Here is a 10135-nt window from a genome sequence, read left to right on the forward strand (position 1 = left end):
ACCTTTCTAGCATCATCTCCCACAGCCCCCATCTCTGTGCTGCTCCCTGCACTCCAATGTGAGGCCGCTTGCTCTTCCCTGCTTGCAGCAGGCACGCTTTGCACTGGCTGGTGCCTCTCCCTGGAAAACGCTTTCCCCAACTCCCACATCTTCTTCACAACTTTGCTCAAACATCACCTTATTAAGCAGGTCGTCCCTGACCACCAAGCATGGCTTAGGCACACTGTGGTCTCTGAGGCTGCCCTGGCTATTTTTTTGGAGGGACTACAAGGTCAGTGTGGTGCATACTCATACCCTGCCTCTACTAGCCGTGTGCAAAAGCCCCCAAACCTCTCCATGCTTAGCGCCCTCCTAGGTAAGATAAAGAAAATGTTTCTTTTGTTGTTGTTAATCTTCATCCCAGGGTATATATTCTTTTTCGTTGTTGTTGTTAATATATATATATATATATATATATATATATATATACACACATATATATATATATTTAAAATATATTTTATTGATTTTTTTTACAGCGAGGAAGAGAGAGGGATAGAGAGCCAGAAACATCGATGAGAGAGAATCATCAATCAGCTGCCTCTTGCACACACCCCTACTGAGGATGTGCCCCCAACCAAGGTATTGTACATGCCCTTGACCAGAATCGAACCCAGGACCCTTCAGTCCACAGGCCGACGCTCTAATGCACTGAGCCAAACCGGTTTCAGCTGATGTTAATATTTTCCATTGATTTTTACAGAGAGTGGAAAGGAGGGGGAGAGGCAGAGAAACATCGATGTGAGACAGACATTTTTATTTGTTTTCTTCTGCATGCGCCCCGACCAAGCTGCAACCGGTACCTGGCTTTGATCGGAATTGAGCCCAGGGCCCTTCAATCTGCGGGCTGATGCTCTCTATCTATTGAGCCAAACCGGCTAGGGCAGGATATTGTTTCCATTGATTTTAGAGAGAGTGGAAGTGGGGGGTTAGGGCGAGAGACACAGAGAGAAAAACATCGATGTGAGAGAGACACATCAATTGCTTGCCTTCTGTACTTGGGGATAGAGCCTGCAACTGAGGTACAGACGCATGCTCTTGTCCAGAATGGATCCTGAGACCCTTCAGTCCACAGGAAGACGCTCTAACCACTGAGCAAACTGGCTGGGTCAAGAAAATGTTTCTTGACTCTCTTATTTCACAGGATTTCTGTAGGTCCAAAGAAGACCATGTCTCACTCGTCTTGGGACCAATGGAAAGGAAACTGCTCTGTAACCTGTAAAGTGCCATGCTCCTATCAGAGAGGCGGCTGTTGGCCCACATGTGCGTTCACTAAAATGGTCCAGATGCCGGGGCCAGCCATCTTACACAACATTACATCTTAAAAATCAAATTGGATCAAAAGGGCTGATCAAAGGCAGCTCTAGAACCAGTGTGTTGTCACCAAGTCCAGGCTCATGGGCTTGGCCCAGTATTCCCTGGTCCAAAGGGCCAGCTGTGGGGGAAGAGTCCCAGGTGGCCCTGTGGCTCTGAGCCTGGGGTTACCTCCACCCATCACGAGGCTCCTGTCCAGCCTCACATATAAAAGACAGCTCCATACAAAGCAGCAGGCATCAACTACCCCAAACACAGGGCCATCTTTTCTTTGTAATACTGTTTTTGAAGTTTATTGCCCTTTCTCTACGTAGAAGTGTCAGAGATTAAAGAAAACTAGTAAAATGTATATGAAAACTTTCCTCCTGTCAGACTGGGGCTCACCATGGGACCCAGAGTCAAGTCCCCACCCACCCACATGCACCTCAATATTGCGTGAGACCCAGACCCAGTCGACTCCTACCCCCTCCCCATCCCATTGACCCGTCCAGTCCCACCCTTGTCAAGCCCCGCCAGGCAGGGAACATAGCCTCAGGTCCCCCTAGCCCAGTACAGGACGGGGGCCCTGGCCTGAGTTCCCCTGACCCAGCACTGGGGGTGCACCTTGAGGTCCCCTGTCAAGCTCCACTGGGTGGGGGGCATGCCCTGAGGTTCCCTGTCAAGCCCCACCTGGAGGGGGTGCAGTCTGAGGTCCCCCAGCCTGGTGCCAGGGTAGGGGGAGCAGCCTGAGGTCCCCTGTCAAGCTCCATGGAGGCGGGGGAGGGTGTAGCCTCAGGTCCCTGCTGATTGCTGGTTAAGGCTCCTATGGGAACTTGGCCTCAGCTGTGGGTGCAGCCATCTTTGTGGTGGAGTGATGGCCAATTAGCATATCCACTCTTCATTAGGATACCTTCCCAATCTTTTTCTACACATTTCAAGGAATTATATATATATTTTTAAGATACAAAACTTTATTGAGGGTTTAACAGGTCATTGTGAAACAGGAGGGAGCCATTCATTATCTCCAAGGCCTCCCCATGGCTAGCCACAAAGTCACAAAGCAAATAAAACCCCCATTCATTCACAATTTATAAAACACATCTGAACAGGGTCCGGGGAGAGTCGGAGAGCCGGGGTCAGTAATTTGTGGTTCCTGGGCACAGAGCAGGTATGTGTGTGTGTGTGTTTGTGAGTGTGTGTGTGTGTGTGTGTGAGTGAGAGTGTGTGTGAGTGTGCGTGTGTGAGTGTGAGAGTGAGAGTGTGTGTGAGTGTGCGTGTGTGAGTGTGAGAGTGTGTGTGTGTGTTTGTGAGTGTGTGTGTGTGTGTGTGTGTGAGTGAGTGTGAGTGTGTGTGTGAGTGTGCGTGTGTGTGTGTGTGTGTGTGTGTGTGCGCGCGCGCGTGCGCACTCACATAGGGGGGTGGGGAATGCTCTGATACTTATCCTTGGAAGCTGCTGTTGAGTCTGAAAGTCCAAGTTGCTTGCAAGCCCACGCTGACCCCTCTGGTCCCAGGCCTGTCCTGTCACTGATGGGTGATGGTCAAGCACGGGTTTCTCTCTTCCTCGGCCATGAGGAGCTCCTGGGTTTCTGTGTCAAATTCAGCTTTATTCAGCCCCAGAGTCTGCAGCCCGCACCCTGGGTGCCTGAGGGCGGCGCACAGCAGCTGCACCCCGCGGCGGTCCAAGGGGTTCCCGGCCAGGTGGAGCTCCTTGAGGCATCGGCTTTTGGTGAGAACAGATGCGAGGTCCTCGCAGCAGGCACTGGTCAGCTGGCACGCCCCCAGCCCAAGCCGCTCCAAGTGGCAGCTGGGATGCAGCAGAGCTTCGCACAGCAGCCTCACGCCGTCGTCTTCTATGTTGTTGCGCCCGATTTGCAGAATTCTCAGGTTTGGGTTTCCCGTGAGGATGGAGGCGAGGTCCCGACAGCCATTGGCAGTTATGGAACAGTTCGACAAACCCAGGGACGTCAGGGAGCAGGATGGCTGTTTCAAGGCCTCGCTGAGAAGGTTCAAGTCTTCATCTTTCAGGTCGTTTATGCTGAGGTCTAGGTGGGCCAAGTTCCCGTTACCCAGGACGGCGTCTCGGAGGTGTTCCCAGCAAGGTTCCTTGAGCTGGCAGCCAACTAACCCCAAGCCCCTCAGAGCACACGCTGGCAGGCACAGGGCCTCACACAGCAGGGACAGCCCGTGGCCCACGCAGTTGTAGGATAAGTCGAGAATCTTCAGCGTCGTGCTCCTCGTCAGGACCTCCTTGAAGCCTTCACAGTCCTCCGGTGAGAGGCCACACCCCGCCAGCAGTAACTTCTCGATGTTGCAGGCGGCGTGGTTCAAGGCATCACACAGCAACTTGCAGTCATCATGGGAGATGCTGGTGCCATTGAGATCCAGGTGTTTTAACCCCGGGCTATGACTGAACACCTCAAAGAAACACCAGCTTTCCGCGGAGAAGGAAACATTATTCATCATCAGCATGGGAAGGCGACACCTGGGGTGCCTCAGATGATTGATCAGGGTCACCAGGGCCGGCCCGGAGAGGTGACAGTCACTCACTCGGAATTCCTCGAGGCTCTCCTTCGCCGTGAGCACGGAGCAGATGCTATCCCAATAGAGGAGCTGGTCATCTGTCCTGGAGGTGGCCACGAAGACGCCGTGGATGGAGAAGCCAAGTTTCCTCAAGGCCGAGCCGTGCCCCAGGCAGTAGGCGAGGACGACCAGGTCCGTGGGGTGGGTGACCAGGAAGGACGCCTCCGGAAACAGGTCCACGGCCCAGCGCACGAAGGCCTCGTCCTCCATCTCAAAGAGGCAGTAGTACAGCACCAGCGCGTCCAGCCACCCCCGGAGGCCCTCCCGGACGCCCCGCAGGTGCCGCTCCACGGCCCGCCGCACCTCCCCCGGGCACAGGCGGGCGCCGAAGAAGGCCCCCAGCTTCTGCTGCTCCTTCTCGTTCAGGAGGCCGAAGAGGAAGCACGGCAGGAAGAGCCACTGGGCCTTGGTCCCGCTCATGTGGGCGGCCAGCATGGCCCCGACACGGCCCATCGACGGGTTCGGGCGGTCCCCGTGGGCCTTGACAAAGTAGAACAGGGCGGCGCAGACCTCCTGGATGCACAGGTGCAGGAAGGTGTACGAGGAGCCCCCGGGGCCCCGGAGAAGGGCCTTGGCGTCCAGCAGGGCGGGGATGTCAGGGCCCACCAGCCCGTGTCTCTGGAGATCCTCCTCCCCGAACACAGACGTGCCGCTCCACATGCCCTCGGCGGCCAGGGCGCACAGGCCCTCCAGCCGGGCCCGGCTCCTCTCGTATGGGCAGGGGGCCCCCTTGGGCATGAACAGGTTCAAGACGAAGGAGGAATAGAGCGAGGTGGCCCGCCGGCACGCCAGCGCTGGGTCCCTCCCCCGTTCCATCTCCTGCTTCAGACATGCCCCTGTGGCCCAGCACAGGGCCGGGATCTGGCACATGGACAGCAGCTGCCTGTTGGCCCGGACGAGCTGGAAGGTGAGGACGCCCATCCACCGCCTCCTCCCGAACATGCGGCCGAAGCTCAGCAGCATCTCGTCCTCCGTGAGCCCCGGGAGGGTCTGGATCTCCGGGCGCCCCAGCCTGGGCTCCAGGAGACGCACGTAGGCGGGCTCCGTGGCCACCAGCAGGGAGGCCTCCGGGAGCAGCTTCCTCCTCAGCAGGCTGCTCAGGACCAGCCGGACGGGCCGTGGCTCCATCCAGTCGCCGCACAGGTCTGACTCGGGCTTGTCCAGGTCGTGTGCCAGCTCCTCAAAGCCCAAGTCGTCGAGGATGAACAGGAGCCGCTCAGGCTCGGAGGCGATGTCAGCGGCGGGGGCGAGGGAGTCGGACCAGCCCCCGCAGACCAGGGCAGCCAGGCTGGTGGCCGCCGCCCGCCGCGCCTCCTCCCGGCAGCACAGATAGAACACGTAGGAAAACCGCCCCTGGTAGAGCGTGCCCTCCGCCCAGGCCACCATCAGCTTCGCCAGGACGGTGGTCTTGCCCACCCCTGGGGCGCCTGTCAGGATCACCGTCCGTCTCCCGGGCTCCCCGGGGGTGAAGAGATGCTCCAGGCACCGTTGCTCTCTCTGGGTGAGCGCCCTGTCGACGTGTCCGTGACCGCGCGGGACGGTGTCCCGGGACCACACATCGCCGAATTTCTCCTGGACGTGAGCGCGGTAGGCCTTCGCATGTCCTCCACGCTCCTTCCTGGCCTTCTGGCAGAGGTCCTCCCGGTTGATCTTGGGGAAGATGGTGAAGGCCACGTCCCAGGCCCGCGCTTCTGTATAACGAAGGATCAACAGGGCGGCCAGGCCTTCCCGGGTGGCCTTCTTCACGAGAGCCCAGGGGATCTGCTGGAGCCCGAGGCGCAGAGGTTCTTGCTTGAGTTTCTCCTTAAAACTGCTGAACTCCTTCTGGCTGAGCTCCTTCAGGTACCACAGGAGGCCGAATTCCGAAAAGAAGGAGGATGCCATCGCCAGCCGGACTGAGATCACAGTCTTCAGAGGGAGAGAGAGAGGGGACTACCCGGAACAAGGACTAAATGAAACCCCTCCACGCCTACCTGGCGGGTTCTTAATGAGTGGCTGCTGGAGCTGGGAGGAAATAGGCCCTGGAGCCCTGTGATTGGCCCATGAATTGCTCTCCTTCCATTGGCTCAAGGGGGCTTGTAATGCCCAGGCCTAAGAATAGGTGAAACCAATTCCTCTTTTTTTTGTTTTTGTTTTTGTTTTCATGCCCACACCTTGGGTGGGTGGGGTCTAGCTCTTAGTTCCTGGTTTCCTACCAGAGTAGATACTTCTGACCAGGATTTCCATGGCGGAGTGAATCCCAGAGTTTCTAGTTGTAGAAAGTTTCTTCCCATCTCTCCAAACCGGCTAATTTAGGCAACAGGAATGACTCTCTTCTTAATCTAAATGATTATGAAATTCGTCTAGCCCAGTGGTCGGCAAACTCATTAGTCCACAGAGCCAAATAGCAACAGCACGACGATTGACATTTCTTTTGAGAGCCAAATTTTTTCAAACTTCAACTTCTTCTAACGCCACTTATTCCAAATAGGCTAGCCCAGGCTGTAGTATTTTGTGCAAGAGCCATGCTCAAGGGGCCAAAGAGCTGCGAGTGGCTCTCGAGCCGCAGTTTGTCAACCACAGCCCTAAGAGATGTATGTAGTTTTCCCTGGTTTGAATTTTATAATGAAAAAATCCTTCTAAGACTTTTTTTTTTTTTTTTTTGCTTCTTGTTATGTTCTTGAGATGTAGTAGAGTTAAATTTGTGTGTGCAGCCACTTACTATTTTTCCTGCCTTACAGGACATAAATGTATGAACATATCACAGTTTATCCATTCTGCTTTTTTCTTTCAGAGTCTCATCCCCGAACTGGCTATACCTTGAGAAATTTTTTTAAAAAGTATATTTCATTGATTTTTTTTACAGAGAGGAAGAGAGAGGGATAGAGAGAAACATTGATGAGAGAGAAGCATCGACCAGCTACCTCCTGCACACCCCCTACTGGGATGTGTCCGCAACCAAGGTACATGCCCTTGACCGGAATCGAACCTGGGACCTTTCAGTCCGCAGGCCGACAATCTATCCACTGAGCCACACCTGTTTCGACTTGAGAATTACTTTGAAATAGGATTGGTAACAGAGGGCATGACTGTCTTGTTTCTTATCTTAAAGGGAATTCTTTCAGCATTAAAAAAAAATTTAAATTCTTTCAGCAATGAAACATTTTTTTCATTGATTTCAGAGAGGAAAGGAGAGGAAGAGAAATAGAAATATCAATGATGTCAATGATGAGAGAGAACCATCAATTGGCTGTCTCCTGCACGCCTCATGTTGGGGATGGAGCCCACAACCTAGGCAAGTGCCCTAACCAGGAATCAAACCATGACCTCCTGGTTCGTGGATTAATGCTCAACCACTGAGCCACACCAGCTGGGCCTTTCATAATTATTCAATAATTATGAGGTTTAAGGGTGGGGTGGGAACTGGGTGGAAGGGAGCTATGGGTGGGGGAAAGGAGAAACAATTGTAATAATCTGAGCAATAAAGATTTATTAAAAAATAAAAAATAATTATGAGGTTTAATTTTTCTCCCTACTTTTTTAGCTCATCCGAGGATACGTTTTTTTGGTTTTTTGTTTGTTTGTTTTGTTTTTTGTTTTGTTTTGTTTTTTGAGGGAGAAAGAGCAGAACAGAGAGGGACAGAAATGTCGATTTGCTACTCCACATACTCGATGCATTCATTGATTGATTCTTCTGTGTGCCCTGACCAGGGATGGAACTTGCAACCTTGGCATACATAGGGGGATGATGCTCCGACCAACTGAGTTACCCAGCCGGGCAGGCCAGCCATCTTTAAAGGTCCCAGGTGAGTGGGTTTGGGGCTGAGGAGTGCCTCCAATGATACCTATCACCTGTGTGAGGCCTGTACCTTCTAATCACCTTCATTCCAATCCTACCTCAGCCTCCCCCTCTCCCCAACCCCCCGCCTCGTTAAATATTTCTCCTCGTCAGATCTCGCTGTGGCCCGACCAGAGTTTTGGGTTTTTTTTGTTTTTTGGTTTTTTTTAAAATATATTTTATTGATTTTTTACAGAGAAGAAGGGAGAGAGATAGAGAGCTAGAAACGTCAATGAGAGAGAAACATCGACCAGCTGCCTCTTGCACACCCCCTACCAGGGATGTGCCCGCAACCAATGTACATGCCCTTGCCCAGAATCGAACCTGGGACCCTTCAGTCCACAGACTGACACTCTACCACTGAGCCAAACCGGCTTCGGCCCGACCAGAGTTTTTCTCTCACGTGGTTGATGGTGTGGATGGTTAACTGAAGTTCTTTCCCTCTGGCACAGCCCAGATCAATGGTGTGAAGGGTTCTCAGCCAGACGCCCCCAAAGCTCCGGCATCTCCACGTGGGTGTGGACCACCATGGAGTCAGCGGAGCCGGAGAAGGAATGAAGGAGAGGAAAGGGAAGGAAGCAAGGAATTAAATATTAGAAGCAAACTTTTCACAATGCCTTACTTACTTAGACATTTGGTGTTCCAGTCTTATTTACTTAGCATTTTCCTATGCCATCAAATATTTTTCTGAAAACATTATTTGTATGGCTACATACTATCCTCTGCTAGAGTTCTACCAAGAACTCATTCAGCACCGCATCTGCTTAGAGTTAAGACCCGGCTCTTCCTCCTCTTTCTCTTCCTCTTCCTCTTTTCCTTCCCTCGCTGGCTCTCCTGGTCCTCATCACTGACCATCCTCCTAACCTGGCAAATGCTGGGCAGAAAGGGAGGCACGAGGGTAAGACCTATCCCTGCCCTGGGCAGGTTATCTATGTGGAGGCGGAAGGCAATGCATCCAGGAGCCCAGGCCAGATGAGGGGCTAGGAGGCTTGAAGATGGGAGAAAGCACTTCCAGACGGGCTGGAATGGCTCCACCCAGAAGACATCTGAGCACCACCTCATGCTGAAGCCAGATCACACTGGCGAGCACTACTCAGCACAGGGCAGTGTGGCCAGGGACAGCCCACCCAGGAGGATGCCAAGTCCCCAAGCCTGAACTGAGCCTTCAGCTTGCAAACGTGGTTCCTGCCACCCGGAGCCTTCGGCCTCAGAGGGAGACAGATACCAATTAAATAACCTCCCCGATAAAATGACAGCTCGTGATGAGGTCCGTGAGGCTGAAGGACATGGGACCTGGGGTTCCCTCAGGAGGCAGGAGTTCGGTCAGCCCTGTGTGGGAGGAGCAGGTGTGTAAAAGGACCCGGAAGAGCCTCTGTCTGGAGAGCAGAACATAAACGCAAGGCGCAAGGCGGGGCCCAGGTGGGCAGAGCTGGACCACGCAGGCCCGGTGGACCACGCTGGGTTTTAATCTCTGGGTTCAATCCCAGGAGGAATGGGAGCTGTTGGGAGGCATTACACAGGGAGAAGCCAGGGTCGGATTTCCATTTCAAAGAATTTGTTCTGGCTGTGCAGGAATAATTGGCTCTGGGGGAGGCCGGTTGGGGGGGCCAAGAGTGGGCAGAGGCATCAATAAGAGGCTGTTCTGGAGGTGGGGCAAGCCCTGGTGCCTTGGGCTGGGGCAGAGGCAGAGGGGATGGAAGAGGTGAAGGATTGGATCACTATTCAGGAGCTGGAATCCAAAGGTTGGGTGGAAGCTGTCTCTCCAAAAGACCCCTGTTCAAGCAGACTTGCTAGCTTGGAAGCATTCACCCCTTAGCATGAAGAGGTGCTCACATCAGCAGGATGCCTCCTTAGGCAAGTCCATTAGCAGAGGCACTAATGAAGGGGGAAAGGAAGTGGGTCAAGGGCCCTGATGGGGAGAAGCAGGGAAGGACACAGGCACTAGGGGGGCAGCACAAGGGTCTTCGGCATCAGCCAGTGGTCCCAGGAGGAGGCGGAGCCCAAGGGTCTGGACTGGAGAACCCTGTCTGCTGTCACGTTCTGCGGGGTGGAAGTGGCCGAGGAGAGGTCAATGGGGAGGAGAGAAGACATATGTAATACTGTAATTAATAAATAATTTACAAAAATATATTGATCCTGAAAACCAGGTTGGGGCTGCCCTGGCGTCTGCCTTGTATGTGTCTTAGGTACCTGGAGCTCAAGGCTCTGGCGGAGCAGCAGCTAGACTGAGAATATAACCACCTCGAGTGGTTGACACAGCACGTAGTATTATGTGCCAGGAGGCACCCTGTGGTTAGCGGGGGAAACACAGGCTTTGGGTCAAGTCCCTCCAACTACTCCCAGCTGGTCTAGGAGACGGACCTGGAAGAAGGTCTGTTTTCTGCCCCACTTCTGGCTTCTTACCTA

General features: G+C 53.6%; 1 protein-coding gene across 1 annotated transcript; it reads right to left on the reverse strand.

Annotated features, from left to right (window-relative positions):
• Positions 1 to 2853: 2853 nt before the first annotated feature.
• LOC311623323 (NACHT, LRR and PYD domains-containing protein 4-like) lies at positions 2854 to 6848 on the reverse strand (the record flags this gene model as incomplete). The annotated part of the gene is made up of 1 exon (XM_084885332.1): positions 2854 to 6848. The coding sequence occupies exon 1, from the start codon at positions 5794 to 5796 to the stop codon at positions 2854 to 2856; it is 2943 nt and encodes a 980-aa protein (XP_084741458.1). The 5' UTR covers positions 5797 to 6848.
• Between the last annotated feature and the right edge of the window lie 3287 nt (positions 6849 to 10135).

Source organism: Pipistrellus hanaki, assembly GCF_964339955.1.
Source record: "Pipistrellus hanaki genome assembly, chromosome: 5".
NCBI lineage: Eukaryota > Metazoa > Chordata > Mammalia > Chiroptera > Vespertilionidae > Pipistrellus > Pipistrellus hanaki.